Here is a 24,198-nt window from a genome sequence, read left to right on the forward strand (position 1 = left end):
AAAACTGGAATAAATCATTAATAATATTTTCTTAACCATAATTTGATATATAGAACTTCGAAAAACCATTTTTCCCTTAAACCCAGATCTTTAAAGGATTTAGAATACTCTCCCTGTCCCCGTCTATCAGAATGTTTACAGTTTTAGTAGTGTTGGACCCATTTTTAGAGTTGTTTATTGGGCCTGAGACAGAGTCCACACTTCAGCATATATCTCGTTTTTCACATGTGATTGTGTGTCGTTGGTACTTATCTGATTATCATAAAGTGCTGTTGATTGCTTTTTATTCCACAGTGCTATTGATTTACTTATGTTCTTAACCTCTTTTGGATTATCTTGTTGTCTCCTAACTTTGGAATACTATGCACCATGCCCACTGGCTGCTCTGGTTTCGTGCCTTGTGTTCCTTGATCTGCCCTTCATTGATTCATTAGGTTCATTTTTCATGGTAAACAGTAAAGTATTTGATGTTTTCCTGTACATGCCAACAATTCTTTTCCATGATAAAAATTGGCATTTGACTTAAACTATTGGTTCATGTAAATATTTTGCATTACTATGGTGCCATTCAAACTGTCTGTGGTAGCTGCCCCCCCCCCCCCCCCCCCCCCTCTTTTGTTGTTTAGGTTTGGATCTATTAGCCCCAGATCTAGCTTATTTTCACCTCCTGATGTGCACTTTTCTTTAAAATCTTTGCAAAAATCTCCCAGTTTATACATTCATACATATTGTTTAATTCTCATTGTAATGCTTCATATTTTGAGTGGTCTAGTATATTGCTTATCCTTCCATGTACTGGGGAAAAAACAATCAGATGGTCTTAAAAATATTGTGTGCAGCTCTCGCTCAGGTTCAGACTCCGAGAATTGATTTGGTATACCATGGCCACTTTCAAACTGGAACTCCTCCCCTACACTCACTAGCTGAGTGAGATGCTGATGTCTCATTATCAGACTCAGTTCCCCCACTTACTACAATGTTTTCATTACTGGTTCAGTTGCTTAAACACTATCCTCTCCTATAAGCCAGTCTTGCAAGTTACCATTATTGTCATCATTTTTATCTTTCTGGTCAAGTCAAAAAATATAGTCCGTACAGAGGAACGAGATCTTTCATCATCACCCTCAAAGACCACCCTCTGCTGGGAACCAAAATTATTATCCTCTTTAATTACTCCCAATTCAGCTTCTAAGACTTTAAATTTATTTTTATCTTTCCATTTCCTCAAAACATCTAGATGTATCTATGTGAGCCTCAGAAATATCATCCCGTAAGGATTACTTCTCAAGATCCTCACTCATATTGCATTCCAATGTTTCAATGCCTTATTCTCCAAATTACATTTAACAGTGTCACCTTTTGCATTTAAACTGTTCAAAAGAAAGCCTACATTTTCTGGTATTTCATGTTAAACTTTATCTTCAATCTGAGTTACTGGTTCCTCTAGTCCTTCAACTAGATTATTGACTCTTTGATTGTCTGCCAGAACAACACTTTATTCTCAGTTTTTTTCCAATATACCATCCTGTTGTCCAAACTGTGAACTCAATCAGTCTTCTGCTCATCAAATTTATTACTTAAGTGCTGCAACAATTATATTACTACTCTTTTTCCATTTTGAAATGTTACACACTAAATATCTTTACACTAATTCTTAAAATTCAGTGCACATTTACTGTTGTATAATCTCTTAAATCCATACACTTAATAAATACAAACACGCTGCTGCCCGACACAACTGAATTGTAGAATGCTTCACTGGTTGTACGACTGTTTATTGGTGCCGGTGGGCAATATGGCAGCAAAGAATGGTGAGGTGGCAGTGAGCGATAAGGCAGTGTTGACTGCAAGTGGCAGCAAAGTCAACAGCAACTACAGTGATGCTGCCAACAGCTATTACAGTGACAGTGACTGAAAGCAGTGGCAGTTATTGGAGGAGGATGTGTCAATGTCGGAAGTGGAAGAGGCAGAGTGGCACCAGCGAGAATCAATGTTGGTTACAGCAAGGGCAGCGGCATCTGTTGCGGCGCAGTGGTGGCAGCAGCAACCTCATGCGGCATCTGCTGTGGTCCAGTGGCTGCAGTGCTCGTAAGTACATCTGCTGTGGCCAAGTGGTGGCAGCCCCCATAGGTGGCATAGCTGTGACCGGAAGTGACAGCGCCAGTTGAAATAATGAGTGCTACAGACAGATGAGTATCAGTGGCAGCAACCTTAGTGTCAGCAGCAGCGATTGTTGAAATCGTGTTTACTGTGAATTCACCTGTATACAGAGGCGATAGTGGACTACTCAGCTGGCGATGCCCACCAGTTATATCTGGATAGACAAAAATTATTTTCTTTCTTCACATTGTTTTTCTCCTCCTCCTCCTCCTCCTCCTCCTCCTCCTGGTTGATTGGTTGACACTGGGTGGTGTTACATGTTTATTTAATTATTCATTTGATAGTAGAACTGTAAACCACATAAAAACAACCCTTTCCATCACAATGGAGACCTAGTCAATGTTTCCTCTAAATTAGTTTTTGAAAGATAGTTGCAAGGTCATTTTTACAATTTGATGGATTAAAAAAAGCTCTGGTAGCTGCAGTGCAGGAATGACAGGAATTAAATTCTTCTGCATATGCTGCCTTCAAAGATCTGAAATATTTTTCTTTAACTGGCGAAACCCGTATATGCATAAAATCTTAATTTCTCAACAGTAAAATCTTTCCTTAATATAAATATGACTAACTCTTCAAGACATCAATCTTATATCATATTCAGAATGTTATGTACGACTTCCTCTTTGAGCTTGCAAAAATATAAACTAAATAAGTCACTGGAACTGACTGTCATTATATAATAAATCTGGTATAATCTGCAGCTAAGATATTTTACAACTCCACAGAAATAAGAACCATCAACTTGTGATCAATATTAATTTTTATTAATTTCAACACAAAATCTGAACATAAATCTACAAGAACACAGCAAACAATACGCTGTCCAACATCATCATCAGATATAATTCATCCCAATTTTACAAAACACCAGTATGTCTTGGCACAAAAGATGCATGCATCTGAGACTGTGACACCTACAGTATATGTTGTTGTTGTTGTTGTTGTTGCTGCTGTGGTGATCAGTCCTGAGACTGGTTTGATGCAGCTCTCCATGCTACTCTATCCTGCGCAAGCTTCTTCATCTCACAGTACCTACTACAACCTACATCCTTCTGAATCTGCTTAGTGTATTCATCTTTTCGTCTCCCTCTACGATTTTTACCCTCCACGCCGTCCTCCAATACTAAATTGGTGACCCCTGATGCCTCAGAACATGTCCTACCAACCGATCCAGTCTTCTAGTCAAGTTGTGCCATAAACTCCTCCCCAATTCTATTCAATACCTCCTCATTAGTTTTGTGATCTACCTTTCTAATCTTCAGCATTCTTCTGTAGCACCACATGTTGAAAGCTTCTATTCTCTTCTTGTCGAAACTATTTATCATCCATGTTTCACTTCCATACGTGGCTACACTCCATATAAATTCTTTCAGAAACGACTTCCTGACACTTAAATCTATACTTGATGTTAACAAATTTCTCTTCTTCAGAAACGCTTTCCTTTCCATTGTCAGTCTATATTTTATATCTTCTGTACTTTGACCATCTCAGTTATTTTGCTCCCCAAATAGCAAAACTCCTTTACTACTTCAAGTGTCTCGTTTCCTAATCTTATTCCCTCAGCATCACCCGACTTAATTTGACTACATTCCATTATCCTCATTTTGCTTCTGTTGATGTTCATCTTACATCCTTCTTTAAAGACACTGTCCATGCCGTTCAACTGCTGTTCCAAGTCCTTTGCTGTCTCTGACAGAATTACAATGTCATCTGCGAACCTCAAAGTTTATATTTGTTCTCCATGGATTTTAATACCTACTCCGAATTTTTCTTTTGCTTCCTTTACTGCTTGTTAAATATACAGATTGAATAACATCAGGGAGAGGCTACAACCCCGGTTCACTCCCTTCCCAATCACTGCCTCCCTTTAATGCCCCTCGACTCTTATAACTGCCATCTGGTTTCTGTACAAATTGTAAATAGCCTTTCGCTCCCTGTATTTTACCCCTGCCACCTTTAGAGTTTGAAAGAGAGTATTTTAGTCAACATTGTCATAAGCTTTCTCTAAGTCTACACATGCTATAAACGTAGGTTTGCCTTTACTTAATCTATTTTCTAAGATAATTTGTAGGGTCAGTATTGGCTCACATGCTTTAACATTTCTACGGAAACCAAACTGATCTTTCCCAAGGTCGGCTTCTACCAGTTTTTCCATTCGTCTGTAAAGAATTCGTGTTAGTATTTGCACCTGTGGCTTATTAAACTGATAGTTCGATAATTTTCACATCTGTCAACGCCTGCTTTCTTTGGGATTGGAATTATTATATTCTTCTTGAAGTCTGAGGATATTTCACCTGTCTCATACATCTTGCTCACCAGATGGTAGACTTTTGTCAGGGCTGGTTCTCCCAAGGCTATCAGTTGTTCTGATGGAATGTTGTATACTCCCGGGGCTTTGTTTCGACTTAGTTCTTTCCTTGCTCTGTCAAACTCTTCACACAGTATATCATCTCCCATTTCATCTTCATCTACCTCCTCTTCCATTTCCATAATATTGTCCTCAAGAACATCACCCCTGTATATACTCCTTCCACCTTCCTGCTTTCCCTTCTTTGCTTAGAACTGGGTTTCCATCTGAGCTCTTGATATTCATGCAAGTCCTTCTCTTTTCTCCAAAGGTCTCTTTAATTTTCCTGTAGGCAGTATCTATCTTACCCCTAGTGATATGCACCTCTACATCCTTACATTTGTTTTCTAGCCATCCCTGGTTACCCATTTTGTACTTCTTGTCGATGTCATTTTTGAGACGTTTGGATTTCTTTTTGCCTCCTTCATTTAGTGCATTTTTTGTATTTTCTCCTTTCATCAATTAAATTCATTATCTCTTCAGTTAACCAAGGATTTCTATTATTCCTCGTCTTTTTATCTACTTGATTCTCTGCTGCCTTCACTATTTCATCTCTCAAAGCTACCCATTCTTCTTCTATTGTATTTCTTTCCCCCATTCTTGTCAGTCATTCCCTAATGCTCTCCTTGAAACTGTCAACAACATCAGGTTCTGTCAGTTTATCCAGGTCCCATCTCCTTAAATTCCCTCCTTTTTGCATTTTCTTCAGTTTTAATCTACAGTTCATAACCAATAGATTGTGGTCAGAGTCCACATCTGCCCCTGGAAATGTCTTACAATTTAAAACCTGGTTCCTAAATCTCTGTCTTACCATTATATAATCATACTGAAACCTGTCAGTATCTCCAGGTTTATTCCGTGTACACAACCTTCTTTTATGATTCTTGAACCAAGTGTTAGCTATGATTAACTTATGCTCTGTGCAAAATTCTACTAGCCGGCTTCCCTTTTCATTCATTACCACCATTCCATATTCACTTACTATGTTTCCTTCTCTTCCTTTTCCTACTATCGAATTCCAATCACCCATGACTATTAAATTTTCGTCTCCCTTCACTATCTGAATAATTTCTTTTATCTCGTCATACATTTCATCAATCTCTTCGTCATCTGCAGAGCTAGTCAGCATATAAACTTGTATTAATGTGGTAGGCGTGGGCTTAATGTCTATCTCGGCCACAATAATGCATTCACTATGCTGTTTGTAGTAGTTTACCCAAATTCATATTTTTTTATTCAGTATTAAACCTACTCCTGCATTACCCCTATTTGATTTTGTGTTTATAACCCTGTATTCAACTGACCAGAAGTCTTGTCCTCCTGCCACCGTACTTCACTAATTCCCACTATATCTAACTTTAACCTGTCCATTTCCATTTTTAAATTTTCTAACCTACCCACCCGATCTGACATTCCACACTCCAACCCGTAGAATGCCAGTTTTCATTCTCCTGGTAACAACATCCTCCTGAGTAGTCTCCGCCCGGAGATCCGAATGGGGGACTATCTTACCTCCAGAATATTTTACCCAATAGGACGCCATCATCATTTAACCATACAGTAAAACTGTATGCCCTTGGGAAGAATTGCGGCTGTAGTTTCCCCTTGCTTTCAGCTGTTCGCAGTACCAACACAGCAAGGCTGTCTTGGTTAGTGTTACCAGGCCAGATCAGGCAGTCATCCAGACTGTTGCCCCTGCAACTACTGAAAAGGCTGCTGCCCCTCTTCAGGAACCACATGTTTGTCTGGCCTCTCAACAGATACTTCTCCATTGTGGTTGCACCTATGGTACAGTTATATGTATCGCTGAGGCATGCAAGCCTCCCCACCAACGGCAAGGTCCATGGTTCATGGGGGGGACCTACAGTATATCCAGTTTCAATATGATTTGTGCTACACGATTGCTGTAGACAATACAGAGTGAGACATTACATATCATGATAAAATTAACCCAATTTGCCACATACATTTATCGTTCTAAAAATTTCCCAATATTTAATTTGGTATGTGTATGTATCAAAGGGCAGATACTGTTCTTTCCTTGTGAAAACTGAGCATCATTGCATTTTATAAAAAATGTAAAAGGTCAGGTAATACAGCCGACAATATTACATTGTAGGATTCCCCTTCATTTGTTGAGGGTATATTTTAAAGAACAAAAACTGTGGTCCATGAGAAATAACTTCAAATATTTTATTTTTAAGCAGACTGTCTTTCTTTCCCCATTTTATTTTGCTTAGAAGGTGAAAGTATAATTCTGCTCAAGTCTGATGTATACTTTCCTGATAGGCATATATTCTGACTTGGGAGAGAAGAATGTTATGTCAGTTTGTGGTTCTACGATTATGCATAAAGCTGTTTTGCTGATATATGTTGGAAGTATCTAAACATTCTCTTATAAGTAGTGCTGTTTCATAGGGTCATGATATCCAGTTTAAGAAAATGAGGATGACATGATTCTTGCCCTGAGGATGACACAATACTTGTTGCATATGAATTTTGGGTTTTCAATAAATTTATTTATGGGGGTGCGTAAATCTAGCATAATATCCCGCATACTGTCCAGACTTGCCTCCTTGCAATTATGCCATTTTTGTTGACCTAAAGAGGGCACGGAGAGGCAAATGATTCACCTTGGACAATGATATGAAGCATTAAATTTGGAACTGATTCACAACAAAGCTCAGGAATTTTGCAAGGCGGCCATTCATCATCTTATCACAGTGGGCTAAGTGCTTCAACAGTGGTGGGCAATACGTCTGAAATAAGGCTCACGTCAGATTCAGAGCCAATGAAATTTGTTTACTTGGTTGTTTGTTATGACTTTTGTAATAGTTGATCAGAAAGAAGCATTGGGAGTTTTTGAGTGTCCCCCCCCCCCCCCCCCCCCCCAATCATTTTGCTTATGGCAGCTGAAATTAATTTGCTTTAGGATTTTGAGATTAAACAGTAATGGATTGACACCTTAATAATTCTCAGTAAACTTCCCCCTGCACTGGCACCACAAGAGCGTATATCTGTATTGAAACATTGTTTCACAAAGGTGTACCACATTATTTTACTGGATTCAAAGTCAGTACAGAGGCAGCCTGACACCGCTAGTGATGAATTGCTAACAGAAAATAGTGGAATAACTCCAGAAATTGAAGATTTACAGTCAGCATTAGGTGAGTGCAGAATGGTCTTCTATACCCTTTACTACTTTACCTTTTTTTTATGTCCTGGTCTTACATTTTACTTATGTGTGTTTTTTTCAGATGCTTGTTACTTATACTCGTTTAATATTGGTGAAGCCACTTTAATATGATAACTTCTGGGTGGAATGCAGGTAATGGAATGACTGAAGATAACCATGTGCCATATAGTTGAAGTATGCTTGATTTATATGATATATGATTATCTTTACTCTTTCCATTATTTGTAATGATGTTTTGTTTTTCAAGCCCTTGTTTCTTATAGTGAGATTCAGTAAACAATGAAATGAAATGAAATGAAATGAAATGAAATGATCATATGGCACTAATGGCCGAGAGTCCCCACCTGGGGAAGTTCGGCTGCTGAGTTGCAGGCCTTTTCATTTGACACTACATTCGGTGATGTGCGTTTTGATTATGATGATGATGATGATAACACAAACACAAAGCAGAGAAAATCTCTAACCTGGCAAGGAACTGAAACCAGGCCCATTGCATATGTCAGACGTGCTGACCGCTCAGCTAAGCAGTATTCTTCAGCTTCCGTTTGTTATATAATCATTGCTGAAAATGAAATCCATGAGGACAATAAACTGATTGTGGCCCAAAAGTTGTTGTATCATTATCATCATCGTCCTCTCAGTACGATTGCTGAAAATATTTGCTCTAGGGCAGTACCTTTCACTTCAGACAAAGTGCTAATAGTATCCCTGAAGCAGCCTTACATGGGGCAGCAAACGTGAAAAATTAATAGGTAAATTCTAGTTGAAAGTTATAGCAGGTTTCTATTTTATAAAATGAAAGAAAGGCTAAACAAGGAATTTAGACAATCTGCAGAAGTTAATAAGATTTTGGAAATTGGCAGCTTGTCTTCATGAAGATTTTATATTAAACGTAATAAAAGATTGCTTTTTGTATTTATTGCTAGTTTGTATGTGACCAGTCCATCCCTCCTCCTATTTGAGTGATGTCTTTTATCATTGTATTTCTCCCCCAATTTGTCTTTGAGAAGGAAGAGGAGGATGAGGAGAAAGGAGGTGGGGATGGAACAAAGACATTGTTAACCTTCTGCTATAGCAAGTGTGTGTCCATTTGTTAGAATTAGTTCTTTAAGTGACTTCAAACACTTTTATTACTTTCTCCCCCACTGGAGTTTGTTGAACATCTCCCTAACATACTTACGTGAAAGCAATAATCTTGTAACAAATTGCATAGCTTTCTAATGTACTTTCTCAATTATTAGTCATACCCACTTGGTAATTATCTTGAGTAGATGAGTTGTAATAAAGATAACTTTCAATAGTATTAAATTTTTCAGAGTAGCTGCTTATTTCCCAGAATCCTTCCAATAGATCAGAACATACACTGATTGTAACACAATTGAGCAAGAAGGAAAAAACTTTATTTCAGTAGGTTTTGTAAGACTGTTACCATTTTTCGCTTTTTAAGACTTGTGGTTCTCAAATGATTTATTATATTTCCAGTTTCAGTAATGGCAAGTGGATTTGGGCTCTTAACAACTTTCACTGTTCTGAACAACCTACATTTTTATTGTTCCAGCACCAACACCATCATCTTGATGATTAATTATAGCGGTAGCTAGTGGTCTGCTTACACTACTGGATGCAAACCTCCTCTACATAATCTTCAGTTATACATTGTGAAGGTTCACATTCTTTCTTCTTTTTCCTTCCAATATAAATTTTAAGTCTTCATGTATTTACTCACCTATTAAATGCTCAAGTTCTTTGACAAGTTGCCCCCCCCCCCTCCAAAAAAAGAACAAAAAATAAAAAAAGGAACATATTATTAAAGAATAACTTGACATAAAATCAGAAGTAAGTTTTTCTTCTTTTTAATTATTAAAAGTTCATAGCATGTGTTGTGTTCTTTGTATAGCCATTTTTGGTGCCCCTCTCCTGAACAGGGTCTGATGGCTGGATGACTTCAGCAAATTTATGCAGGACGCATGCCCTGGCTTACTAGCACTGTCCTTCATTTCAGGAGGCACATTAAACATTTATTCCATCATCATCAGTATCATGCTAAAAAGATTATGGATCTTTTGTTTAACAGTCAGCCCTCTCATTTGTAATTCTGAGTCAAGGCATTGAAAATCCACAGTGTATTCAAGTTACTCCTGCATGTTTTCTGATACCATGTACACATTGAGTGTGAACTCGTGTTTCAAACACTTACTAAACTTACGTATGAAAATTCCCCTTAATTTTACTGATACCATCACAGGTCACTTTTAGTGTTTTGATTACTTCTTCATCTGCTCTAAACACACAAACACATTTATTTTTTCTGTGACACTTATGTTATTTTCTTTTTGATGCAGTCATTGTAAATTATTTTTTCTAACTATAAATGAATTATAATCCTGATTTCATGTTTGCTGTATTAATTTTTTTTCTTTTCATGTTGAAGTTTTTCTGAAGTAGATGAAAATGGTACGTGAGGTCCACCCCCCCCCCCCCCCCCACCCCCTCCCTCCCTCCGTATATAAGTATCTGAAAACTTACTCCAGGGCTACTGAGAACAGATTTAGTGACATGGGATCTACTTGCCATTCACCTCTGTCAGTTCTGAACTTCTTATCCTGATGAAATACAGGGAATCTGTAGCATTGATACGTTATTTTTCTCCATATTGATGCAGATTGGATCTCGTTTTATTACTGTTAAAAATTCATGCTAACAATGAAGAACGCACTTACGTATCATGAAGTTACATCTGTTCACACTTTAACGAAGGTGCAGCATTTTGGAAATTGTTATTCGTCACATACACCATGCCCAACTAATTCAGGAATGTACCAATCTGGAAAATATTACCTTTTAAAAATATATCGTTAGCAGTAAAGTACATACTGTGATAAATTTTGTGTGGTTAAAAACATAACACAGTGAATACACAAAATTTAATTAGTGCATAAATAAAATAAGCCACAAGTGTGAAAACAAATTTCTTGTGTCAAGCATAGGACTTCTTGAACTGTCATCATATTTGAGTTGTAATCTTAATTCCAGGTCATTGGATCAGTTTCTTTTCTGAAATTGTAATATCTTTTTATGTCATTATTTACTATATTAGATGTACAATTTTCAGGAATGCTGGTTCAAGAAATGCTGCTTATTTCTGTATGTCCATCAACACTTGATGAAATGTTTACCCTCTTGGAACCTTGGATATCTCAAAAATATGCTTCCCAGAGGACTGCTGCCTTAGACACACTGAGTACCATTTTGCATTGCTATATTAGCAATGTCAGATTTGGATGTGAGGTAACTGACTCATAATGTGGTGATTGTGTAGAAACCTGTGTGAAACCTACGTGACTGATGCCAGTGAATGAATGATTTTTCAGACGCCGACAAAGTTCAGTCAGACTGGAATAATATTGGGTCGTATTGCTCCTCGGTGCACTGATCCTGATTTGAAAGTGCGCCAGAAAGCTACAGATTGTGTATATCTAGTTCTTTGTTTGGCAGCCAGATACGAAGGACATTCTAAAGATTATGAAAATGAGTTCATGAATCATTTTAATAAAGTGCAGAAGGAACTCCAAACTGATGATCCTCAGAGACTCTTTAAAGCTACAGGTGACCTTGCTCAGGTATTGCATTTCTCATTTTACCTTAATTATTCTCACCAGCCTTGGAAACCTGTAAATGGTATTTAAGAATAGTGAACTTAAGTGCAGACAATTGTTTCACTCTTTAGATTCTGAAAACAAAGTGTTGGAATTTTTGATGATATTGAATAACACTGTAAATGTAATTGCTATAGTAACAGTCTCAAAAACTCGTATCCTAAAGAAATGTATAAAAGTGCCAATACATAGATTTTGTGGCCGATGACACTTTCTTCAGTATCAGAAGTAGTTAGGAGTTAGAGAAGTTCAGGGATAGGTAAGAAAGTCAAGAACATACTATCCACAAAATTGACAATAAGTATGTAACAGGTAGAATTTGAAGTATAGTAATGATGACAGTGAAATGTAATTCCATTTTTTTCTGAAAAAATAGGGATAAACTATGCAACAGGCTAAACTATTTTAAGACACAACTGTCTTACGTTATGGGATATGCTTCCTGTACTGTACATCACAGCTGGATATTTATATAACAATAAAGTCATCCATATTGAGACCGTATAAAAGTATTAGTTTTTAAAAGTAATTTGTACAGTCAAAGATCACAGTAAGTCTTAAACACACACATCAAAAAAAATTTTGGATCGGCCCAGTTCCCAGAACTCGTGAAGATAAATGTTGACTGTGAATATTGTATCACAGGTACAGTCCCTTTGACTATTCAGAGATGTCACTAAAACCGCCCAAAAATGTAAACAGCTATGCATGAGCAGCACCTATTAGACAGAGGGGGTCCAACAGCCAATCAGTTCCCGTCATTCCACCAGAAAGGAGATACATGGCTCGTGTTGTCTATAATTCAACCATGCCTAGATGCTCAACACCCCGGTGGTTCAATCACGTCTGCATTGTTACTTTGTGCCAAGAAGGGCTCACAACCAGGGAAGTATCCAGGCATCTCGGAGTAAAACAAAGCGATGTTGTTCAGACCTGGAGGATATAAGGAGAGATGAACTGTTGATGACATGCGTCACCACTCAGGCCACTGAAGGGCTACTAGTGTTGTGGAAGACCACTACCTACAGATTATGGCTCAGAGGAACCCTGACAGCAATGCCACCATGTTGAATAGCACAATAGCTATACAATACATAAATGCCATCCTCCAACCAATAGTGCAAACATATCAGCAGCATATTGGCAAGGCATTAGTCTTCATGGATGACAATTCGCAGTCCCATCTTGCACATCTTCTGAATGACTGCCTTGAGGATAATGACATTGCTCAACTAGAGTGGCCAGCATGTTCTCCAGACATGAACCCTATCGAACATGCCTTGGATAGATTGAAAAGGGCTGTTTATGGACGATGTGACCCACCAACCACTCTGAGGGATCTATGCTGAATCGTCGTTGAGTATTGGTACAATCTGGACCAACAGTGTCTTGATGAACTTGTGGATAGTATGCCACAATGAATACAGGCATGCATCAGTGCAAGAGAACATGTTACTGGGTATTAGTGGTACCGGTGTGTACAGCAATCTGGACCACCACCTCTGAAGGTCTCACTCAATGGTGGTACAACATGCAATGTGTGACTTTCATGAGTAATAAAAAGGATTCCAATTTTCTGTACAGGTTGCGGAACTCCCGGAACTGAGGTGATGCAAAACTTTTTTTGATGTGAGTAGTAGTAGAAAGGGATGTCTTGCTTTACTAAGTATAGGAAAGACGGATATAGAAAAACCCAAAAAATTCTCCCATCACAAAATATCTAATGCCTCCAGTATTTACAACAATTTCATTTATAGAGGCCAACATAATGGAATATTATCATCCACACTACCTATTGTTGTAGCTGCCAGTCTCGTGAAATGTTTGATGCAGCTTTCCACAGTAGTTTGTCTTGTGCAAGTTTTTTTCAAATCTGCTTTACTACTGTATCCTACATCAGTTTGAATAAACGTATTGTATTCAAACTTTTGTATCCTCAATCAATTTTTACCTAACAAGTTTGCATCCATTACTATGTTAGCTGTACCTTTATGCCTCATGATGTATTCTATCAACCTGCCCATTCTTTTAGTTGAGTATGCCATAAAGCTCCTTCTCAGCTATTTGCTGCCTCTGACAAGATTCCAATATCATAGGCAAAGCTTTGAGTTTATTTCTTCATCCTGATCTTCCAAGTCCTTTTCTAAATTTATCCTTGCTTTCCTTTTCTCCTCACTGTGTGAAGAGATCCAGTACAATGAGGGATAGACTCCAACTCTGTCTAAGTCCCTTCTCAACCGTTTTCTCCAATCATGTCCTTTAACACTCATAACTTTCTTATTGACATTATAACATTCACACTATTCCCAGTGTAGTCCATTTTATTACTCATAAAACTCACCATTCTTATTTATAAAGCCCAAAAAGTTGCAGATAGCCAGCTACTTACAATGCAAAAGTGCATCACATTATACTTCAAACATTAGTATTTAGTTGTGAACTCATGTTGCACCCTTACATAGATTCTCACAAATACTGCTTTTGTTAAGCCCAGCTTAAGTTTTCTTTGCAGTTCATTGTGAGGAATCTGGATACTATTTGAATATAAATTGTTAACAATCTTTGTGCCATATTCATGTGAGATTGAGTTCTCTGAGAGAAGCATCTCATTATGTGCATACATACATACATACATACATACATACATACATAGGAAACTTGTGTTCAGTCAGATAGGTGTGGCCAGCCGGTGTGGCTGAGCAGCTGTAGGCACTTCAGTCTGGAACTGCGCGACCGCTACGGTTGCAGGTTCAAATCCTGCCTCGGGCATGGATGTGTATGATGTCCTTAGGTTAGTTAGGTTTAAGTAGTTCTAGTTCTAAGTTCTAGGGGACTGATCACCTCAGATGTTAAGTCCCATAGTGCTGAGAGCCATTTGAACCGGATAGGTGTGAGAAAAACAGTACTGAGCATGCCTGAACATGTGTTGTGATGTGGTAGCTCTTTACTATCTCAGTGGTAGTGACATAAGGTATAAGATGTATAAACGAAGCTAGAATGCAACTACAAGAAACCGCAATATGTAAAGATAGTTAACCTTTTTTCCTTGTAAATTTCTCTATTTTGCAATAATTGTTCTGTTGTTGTCTTTGATTTCATTTTGAAGCAACACAAACATAATGACTAATGTAGATGGGCAGTAGCATTTAGTAATTGTAGTGCAAAACAGAAAATACATACTTAAGGCTGTCTCACGTGCAGTAAGGTTCTCAGCATGTTTGCTAGATGACATGCATGGCTGCCAGCTAGCAGGTGGGGGTGATGGCTATCTTGCATGCTGAACCTGTATGATGCATGTATGATTCGACACGAAAGCTAGCTGGCTGGCTTGACTCCTTGAATGGCAGGATGTGTGAGCCGGCTGAGCTGCAATCTTTCTCAAACAATTGTTTTGTGAAAAAATTTGATTCTCCCACATCATATAGCTTCATTCATCAGCTTCATGAGGAACTGCCTATCATTTTGTTAATGGTCATATGTATTGTGTAATTTCATGATTAAGTAAACTACTGCAACAATTTTAGAAAGTTGGCAGTGAAAAATACAGGTTGCTATGAATTTATGTGTGGTGCATATTAGGTCATATTTTGTAAATAAAATTTAAAGAAACTTCCACATGGGAAAAATATACTAAAAACAAAGATTCCAAGACCCACCAAGCGGGAAAGCGCCGGCAAACAGGCACAATAAATAAAACACACAAACACACACACAGAATTTCTAGCTTTCGCAACCGACGGTTGCTTCTTCAGGAAAGAGGGAAGGAGAGGGAAAGACGAAAGGATGTGGGTTTTAAGGGAGAGGGTAAGGAGTCATTCCAATCCCCAGGTGTACACTCGCGCGCACACACACACACATATCCGTCCGCACATACACAGACACAAACAGACATTTGTAAAGGCAAAAACTCTTTGCCTTTACAAATGTCTGCTTGTGTCTGTGTATGTGCGGATGGATATGTGTGTGTGTGCGAGTGTACACCTGTCCTTTTTTTCCCCTAAGGGAAGTCTTTCCACTCCCGGGATTGGAATGACTCCTTACCCTCTCCCTTAAAACCCACATCCTTTCGTCTTTCCCTCCCCTTCCCTCTTTCCTGAAGAAGCAACCGTTGGTTGCGAAAGCTAGAAATTCTGTGTGTGTGTGTGTGTGTGTGTGTGTGTGTGTGTGTGTGTGTGTGTGTGTGTGTGTGTGTGTGTGTGTGTGTGTGTGTGTGTTTGTGTGTTTTATTTATTGTGCCTGTCTGCTGGCGCTTTCCCGCTTGGTGGGTCTTGGAATCTTTGTTTTTAGTATATTAGGTCATATTTTGCTTTATATTAAATGTAGCTAACACGTTGAATTTTTCTTTAAAATTTTAGGGATATTGCTATCTATTACCAATCAAAAGAAAATGGACCACATATAAAGCACTTTGTCTGAACCCGCTTGCCAGCAAAAAAGCCAGAATGAAGTATTCACAAAATACCAAACATCTCACCAATGGTATCAGGTACTGGAACAAGATTTTGTGAAATGATAGTACACACAGAGGACAGTATTTTGCCATATGATTAATATGCACTTCCATGTCTACCACTGTATTAAAGTGACTACAGGTCTTTTACAATGAAATGATGCAACATTTAAGCACCATCGATAGCTGGTGAACCAAGAATTATTGTGGTTTGGAAACAACATATGTGAGGAAATTTCACTTCATTTTTGTACTGAGATGGACATTTTTATAAACTATTGACTTGTCTTTCAATCAGTTGCTGTTTTACCATTTTTTGACAGTTTCAACTGCATTGTTATGCGAGTTTCATAAATATTTACAAACTCTGCTATGTTTTGGCAAAAGAAACAGAAGTGAATATGCCAACAAGGTAATTTAACATATTACTGAAAACTAGCCACTGATAACTTCTCTTTGGAAAAAAAAACTAAAGGGAATAAGAGGTTTGGCAAAAATAAATTGATATGCTCTTTTGAAATTTTAATAGAATCCTGTACCCCAGTGTCTTTTTAATAATGAATGATATGGATTGACATTGGACAGAGAATTTCATTTCTGTATCTTGATGCTTTGAGAAATATGAAAACATTCAAATTTTCAAAATTTACTCATCTACCTATCAAAGTGTAAACATCACCAATATTTTCAACAAAGTGAAAGATGTTTGTGGTGAAAAAGTGCAATCCCTTATTATGTGTGGAAATAGAAAAGGAAAGATACCATGGTATGTGCTTTATTTTTCTTCAGAGGAACGTAATCATGAGTTTTGGGTAATACATGAGACTCTTTGTTGCCACATGAATCGGTGTCTTTTGCCCAAATGCAGCAGAGTTTATGAATATTCATTTCACTGACATTCTAATGCAGTTGAAATTGCGAGTCATAAAACGGCAACTGATGCAAAGACATGCCAATAGTTTATGAAAATGCTAAGTCTCAGTATAAAAAAATAAACTGTAATTTCTTCACACATGTTGTTCCAAATGCACAGTTATTCTCATTTCACCAGCTATTGAGGGTGCTTAGGCTTCGAGTGGCCACGCTGTTTTTCATAACATGAGCAGACATGCAATGCACTACGTACATATATAAAGGGTGGCTGTTTTTATGTTTCAAAGATAAATTTGTATGAGCGAAATCACAGTTTAATCTGAGATTAATAAAAAAATTATAAATTAAATTTGCATAATATGAGCTGAAGCACTCTTTAATTAAACAGTAATAAAATAAATTTTCAGTTAATCAGTCTTGCCATAGACAGATGCTTCCCCACAGTAATGAACCACTTGAAGCATTAAACAGCACAGTCGTATCAGATCCCAGCCAACCACTTGTTTGATTACTAATTATCTCATAGACGATTCCTTCATTGTGGGACAGTGCTGCTAGCTCATAATCTAGATTATTTTCTTGCACAGATCGTACATTTTTTCCTCACCTAGCTCGCTTTTTATGTTGTATTATTGCTCATCTCTTGGATGTATGACAACACAGTTTATCGCTGTGTTGCCTGAAGTAATAATGGTATCACGATTGTGAGACTACGCTGGAACAGTGTGAAACAATTTTATTTGTGGTTCATGCACTTTATACATAGGTGCCCTCGCTTGAGGGTTAAATATTACATAATTTCACTGAACAAATCTGTAGTCACTTGAATATCACAGTAGATATGGAACTTCCGCATATTAATCATATGGTAAAATGCTCTCCCCTTTGTATACTGTCATTTGCCAAAATGTTGTTGTGATATCTGAAACCATTTAGGATTACAAGGAATTTTATGAAGATTTCATTCTGGCCTTTTCACTGGTGGCTGAGCTCAGAATGAAACACTTAACATACAATCCATTTTCTGAACATTGATAATACAGCAATATCCTTCAGAGTTCACAGAAAACTTCAATATGTTAGCTACATTTCATATTCAGCAACATATGACCTAACATGCTCCAAACGCAAATTCTTAGCGACCTCTACTTTTCACTGAAGACTTCCCAAACTACTTCCAGTTGTTTACTTAATGATAAAATATCACAATATGACAAGTAACTAAATGATAGGCAGTTCATCATAAAACTGACGAATGAAGTTATAAGATGTGCGAGAGTCTTTTTCTTTTTCTTTTTCCAAGTAGGTTTTTACAACTGTTTGAGAAAGATTGCAGGTTCGCCAGTTAATGTGTGATGTTCTGTTTGGCATCAAGGGTTAATTGGTGTTATTTGTCTCCCAGCCAGTTCCGGTCCTGTAGGCTGTGATGTCAGTCACCAAACAGGGTTCCTTATTGGGTCAGTACAGTTAGCATGCAGGGAACCCAACTAGGCCTGATAAGGAAAAATAGCACCAAACCTGTCAGGAGAAACACACACAGTTCCCTGCAGGGCAGTCGGTTAACAGACAAAGCCCACAAGTGGGCCACCACATGAGTCGGCATGTGAGAGTGCACCAAATCTTACTCTGTGTGAGATGGGCTTTATAGAATGCAACAGAGTCTGAAAGAAGCATACAGTATGTTTTTCATTGTATTTGTGTCAGCTTATTGCATCCAAAAGGACTGCTGTGCTTGTGTTGCTGGACTGCTGTGCTTGTGTAACTGTGTAAAAAGGGTAGCAGAGGAATCAAAGTGGGTCATCTAAGTGTTGTGAAAATGTGACTTCTAAGAGTTGAAGGGGCAAGGAGAGTGTGATATAAGGGAACAGAAAAATGAGATTTGTATGACATCTAAATATATACTCCACAAGCCAACATATGGTGAATGTACAAGTTCTAATTTCTATTTTCTTGTCTTCATGTTCCTTATGCAAATTGTATGTTGGTGATTAGTAAAAGCCGGCCACTGTGGCCAAGCAGTTCTAGGTGTTTCAGCCTGGAACTGCACACCTGCTATGGTCGCAGGTTCAAATCCTGCCTCGGGCATGGATATATGTGATGTCCTTAGGTTAGTTAGGTTTAAGTAGTTCCAAGTTCTAAGGGGCTGATGACCTCGGATGTTAAGTCCCATAATGCTCAGAACCATTTGAACCATTGGATAGTAAAATTGTACTGCAGTCAACTGCAAATTCCAATTCTCTAAATTTTCTGAATGGTGTTTTATGAAAAGAATGTTGTCATCTGCCCAGGGATTCTCATTTGAGTGCATGAAGCAGGTTGTGATATGAGGGCTATCCACAAAGTACATTACGTTTTCGTTTGTGTCCGTTAGGAGCGGGGGGTAGCGCGGCCATCTTGGTGTCATGGCATTTCGCCGCTCAGTTGGCATCCTGCCTTGCTAGTGAGAGGTTTGTGCTGTACTCCGTTGAGCTACTGTGACAGTTTGAAATGTCAGTGTTAATTGAAAATGCCGCGAAGTGTGAAGTGCGTGCTGTAATAAAGTTTCTGAGTGCAAAAAACTGTACACTGATAGAAATCTATCGGCAGCTTTGTGAAGTGTATGGGGACAACAAAAAATGGTTCAAATGGCTCTGAGCACTATGGGACTTAACTGCTGAGGTCATCAGTCCCCTAGAACTTAGAACTACTTAAACCTAACTAACCTAAGGTCATCACACACATCCATGCCCAAGGCAGGATTCGAACCTGCGACCGTAGCAGTTGCACGGTTCCGGACAGCACACCTAGAACCGCGAGACGACCGCCGCTGGCATGGGGACAACATAATTACTGAATGTGGAGTGCATCAATGGGTCATAAAATTTAAAAATGGCCCAACTAACGTTCACGACGAAGAGTGAAGTGGAAGACCCAGCATAGTGACTGCCGAACTTGTCGAATAAGTCGATGCCGCGGTCTGAGAAAACCGTAATTTCACAATAACGGAACCCTCTATGAGTTTTCCACAAATTTCACAAAGTTTGTTGCACAAAATCATACCGAGAAGCTTGGTTACTACAAGTTTTGTGTTAGATGGATACCAAAAATCTTGACAGAGATTCACAAAAATCAGCAAATGGCTGCTGCAGCATTAACATTTTTGGACGCTTACGAGAAAGATGGCGAATCATTACTTGATCACAATGTTACTGGTGACGAAACATGGGTTAAGGATGTGAACTGCGAGACAAAATTGCAGTCAATGCAATGGGGGCACACAAATTCCCCCCAAAACCCAAGAAATGCATGCAGACAATGTCGGCGAGGAAGGCGATGGCGACTGTCTTTTGGGACAGAAAAGGTGTGATTTTTGTGGATTTCCTGGAAAGAGGCACTACAATAAACTCTCAAAGGTATTGCCAAACTCTGCACAACCTCAGAAGAGCAATACAAAACAAGCACAGGTGATAGTTGGGCTCAAAGATCTTGCCGATTCACGACAACGCCCGGGCCCACACGGCAAATGCCACTCGTGAAGTTCTCGAATCTTTTAAGTGGGAGTTGTTTCCTCATCCGCCGTACAGTTCCGACCTGGCACCAAGCGACTTCCACTTATTCCCAGCAATGAAGAAGTGGTTGGCTACACAGCGTTTCGTTGACGACCTACAGCTTCAAGAAGAGGTAACCACGTGGTTGAAGGAGCAGGCGGCCGAAATTTACGCCGAAGAAATTTCCAAGCTTGTCCATCGCTACGATAAGTGCCTTAATTTAAATGGCAACTATGTAGAAAAGTAGTATTTAAGTGTGGCTTTCATCTGTATATAATAAAAAAGTTTTCCAATACTTTATTTATTTTTAATTCCAAAACGTAATGTACTTTGTGGATAGCCCTCGTATGAGGAAGGTGACAGTGATCAGGGATTGAAGTAGACAGTGAAGAGCAGGAAAAAGAAAGGGTTAAAATGAAGCCACAGAAAGGTGGACTGATTAGAGGATGAAAAAAACAACAAATGACTTGGGTGGAAGGACTTCTGAGTTAACTGAATCCCAGCTTCTGACTAGTTCATCCATTTTTCTTTTGAATTTGGTTGTGTTGGCCGTAGTAGATAACCTTGAACCTTAAATCACTGCAGTGAACGATGACCAGAAGTAATATGTGTGCGTGGAGGGAAAATGGTGGTAGGAGGTTGTTGTTGTTGTTGTTGTTGTTGTTGTTTTTGTTTTTGTTTTTGTCTTTGTCTTTGTCTTCAGTCCAGATGATGGTTTGATGCAGCTCTCCATGCTACTCTATCTGTGTGCAAGCTTCTTCATATCTGAATAACTACTGCAACCTATTTCCTTTTGAATCTGCTTAGTGTATTCATCTCATGGTCTCCCTCTACGAGTTTTACCCTCACAATACTAAATTGGTGGTCCCTAGATGTCTCAGAAGGCTTCTTACCAACTGGTCCCTTCTTTTAGTCAGGTTGTGCCACAAATTCCTCTTCTCTCTAATTCTGTTCAGTACCTCGTCATTAGTTACATGATCTATCCATCTAATCTTCAGAATTCTTCTGTAGCACCACATTTCGAAAGCTTGCATTATCTCCTTGTCTAAAGTATTCATTGTCCATGTTTCAATTCCATACATGGCTACACTCCATAGGAATACTTTCAGGAAAGACTCTGAGACTTAAGTCTATACTTGATGTTAACAAATTTCTCTTCTTCAGAAACACTTTTCTTGCCATAGCCAATCTACATTTTATACCCTCTCTACTTCTACCATCTTCAGTTATTTTGCTCCCCAAATAGCAAAACTCATATACTACTTTAAGTGTCTCATTTTGTAATATAATTTCCCAGCCTCACCTGATTTAATATTCTCATTTTGATTTTGTTGACGTTCATCTTATATTCTCCTTTCAAGACACACTCCAATCCATTCAACTGCTCTTCCAGACCCTGCTGTCTCTGGTAGAATTACTCTGTCATTGGCAGACCTCAAAGTTTTTATTTCTTCTCTGTGGATTTTAATTCCTATTCCAAATTTTTCTTTTGTTTCCTTTACTGCTTGCTTGATATACAGACTGAATAATGTTGGGGATAGGCTACAACACTGTGTTACTCCCTTCTCAACTGCTACTTCTCTTTCATGCCTTCGACTCTTATAATTGCCTTCTGCTTTCTGTACACATTCTAAATAGTTATTCGCTCTCTGTATTTTACTGCTGCCACCTTCAGAATTTGAAAGAGAGTATTTCAGACAACATTGTCAAAAGCTTTCTCTAAGTCTACAAATGCTAGAAATCTAGGTTTGCTTTCCCTTAATCTATCTTGTAAGATAAGCTGCAGGGTCAGTATTGCCTTGTGTGTTGCAACATTTCTACAGAATCCATACTGATCTTACCTTAGGTCAGCTTCTACTAGCTTTTCCATTCACCTATAAAGAATTCATGTTAATATTTCGCAGCCATGACTTATTAAACAGATAGCTTGGTAATTTTCACACTTGTCGACACTTGCTTTCTTTGGGTTTGGAATTATTATATTTTTCTTTAAGTCTAAGAGTATTTCACGTGTCTCATACATCTTGCTCACCAGATGGTAAGAGTTTTGTCGTGGCTCGCTCTCCCAAGGCTATTATTAGTTCTAATGTAATGTTGTCTACTTCCGGGGCATTGTTTTGACTTAAGTCTTTCAGTGCTCTGTCAAATTCTTCACACATAATCATACCTCCCACTTCGTCTTCATCTGCGTCCTCTTTCATTTCCATAATGTTGTCCTCAAGTACATCGCCCTTGTATAGACCCTCTATATACTCCTTCCACCTTTCTACTTTCCCTTCTTTGCTTAGGACTGGTTTCCCATCTGAACTCTTGATATTCATACAGGCAGTTCTCTTTTCTCCAAACATCTCTTTAATTTTCCAATAGGTGGTATCTGTCTTACCCCTATTGATATATGCCTCTACATCCCTACATTTGGTCTCTAGTCATTCTTGGTTAGCCATTTTGCAATTCCTGTCAATCTCATTTTTGAGAGTTTGTATTCCTTATTGCCTGCTTTATTTACTGCATTTTTATGTTTTCTCCTTTCATCAATTAAATTCAATATTTCTTCTGTTACCCAAGGATTTCTGCTAGCCCTCATTATTTTATCTACTTGATCCTCTGCTACCTTCAGATTTTCTCCCTCAAAGCTACCAGTTCTTTTTCTACTGTATTCCTTTCACCTGTATTTGTCAGTCATCCCCTAATGCCCTCTGTGAAACTCTCTACAACCTCTGGTTCTTTCAGTTTATCCAGGTCCCATCTCTTTAAATATCTGCCCTTTTAGTTTCTTCAGTTTTAATCTACGGTTCATAACCAATTATTATTGGGTTATTAGGTTATTAATATTTTAAAACCTTGTCAGAAAAATAACATAATACATGTATTTGTTTTTAACAGATAGTGTGTTCAAAGCTACCACAATTTCAAGTGATACCGTTCACAGACAGTTTGCTGGATGGTTTAATGGATGCTGAACCTAGCAGTTCCAGTGGTGCAAGTGTTATTCTGAATGTATTTTTAAAGATTAAAGGAGGAGAGCTTTATCATCAAGTTAATGAAATTCTGAGTAAGTAAATTATATTCAGTTGCTTTTCAGTGGCACTCATTTTTTTCTTGACAATACTATCATATGGTTAAGTACGACAGGCACATGAACAAGGCTGAAATCATACTAAGCTTTTCCTCTTAAATAAAAATAAGCTCCACCCACTTCTTTCACTTCCCACCTACTTGTTCCTTGCTCTAACTCTGCCTGACTTAACCCATCACCCCAATAGTCAATTGGGCTATAGTACCAGTGCATTGTAGCCAGTCAGGACAGTGTATGTATGTGTGTGTGTGTGTGTGTGTGTGTGTGTGTGTGTGTTTTGTAGCCTGAAGGGTGACATGCTCCAAAATTTAAGTAACAATTTCAGTCTTCTTTATGTGCCTGTTTACTGCTCAGTGCTTCAACTACACTGTGACTGTTTCCTTTTATTCCTTGCTTTTTACTAATATGTGGTTGTTACTGCTTATCATGTAGTGTTTCACACCATTCCCATACAATCTAATTGCACCAAATATTCAAAATTTCCTATACTGTTCTGTCACATAAAAATGCATTGAATGTGCTCATATTATTGAATCGGTTCTCACCTGGAATGACTGCAAAAGACAAACATAGATGTGACAGTACAGGATCAAATTCTAGAACATCGGTGCCATACTCACCTTCTCCAAGCAAATACGTACACTATTGCTAAACACTGTATAAACTTTGGCCATTCAATGAAATGTAATGAAACAAAAATTGTGGTCCGTATGTCAAATTTCTGGAGCTTAATCTTCAATGAATCAGTTCAAAGATGAATGTCTAAATCCCTTACGAATTAAGACAGAGGTTTCCAGTTAAATTCTGCATGGGACCTAATTACACAATAACTTTATACACTACTTAATCAGCATCATACTGCGATCGTACTGTACAAAGACAATAGTTTTGATATTGAAGAGGAGAGCTTTCA

At 38.3% G+C, this 24,198-nt stretch overlaps 1 protein-coding gene across 5 annotated transcripts in view; it reads left to right on the top strand.

Moving 5' to 3' along the window:
• The window catches only part of LOC126321992 (maestro heat-like repeat-containing protein family member 1), a 262,008-nt gene that overhangs the window by 112,168 nt on the left and 125,642 nt on the right, over nt 1-24,198 (top strand). For all 5 annotated transcript variants that reach the window (XR_007558737.1, XM_049994248.1, XM_049994247.1 and 2 more), the window contains 4 exons: nt 7,487-7,674; nt 10,816-10,991; nt 11,075-11,323; nt 23,093-23,261. Coding sequence is in view for 4 of the 5 variants with exons in the window: in XM_049994248.1 (XP_049850205.1) it covers nt 7,487-7,674; nt 10,816-10,991; nt 11,075-11,323; nt 23,093-23,261 (782 nt within the window). In the remaining variant the exon portion in view is untranslated. The remainder of the gene's footprint in view (nt 1-7,486; nt 7,675-10,815; nt 10,992-11,074; nt 11,324-23,092; nt 23,262-24,198) is intronic.

Source organism: Schistocerca gregaria, chromosome 2 (assembly GCF_023897955.1).
Source record: "Schistocerca gregaria isolate iqSchGreg1 chromosome 2, iqSchGreg1.2, whole genome shotgun sequence".
Classification (NCBI taxonomy): Eukaryota; Metazoa; Arthropoda; class Insecta; order Orthoptera; family Acrididae; genus Schistocerca; species Schistocerca gregaria.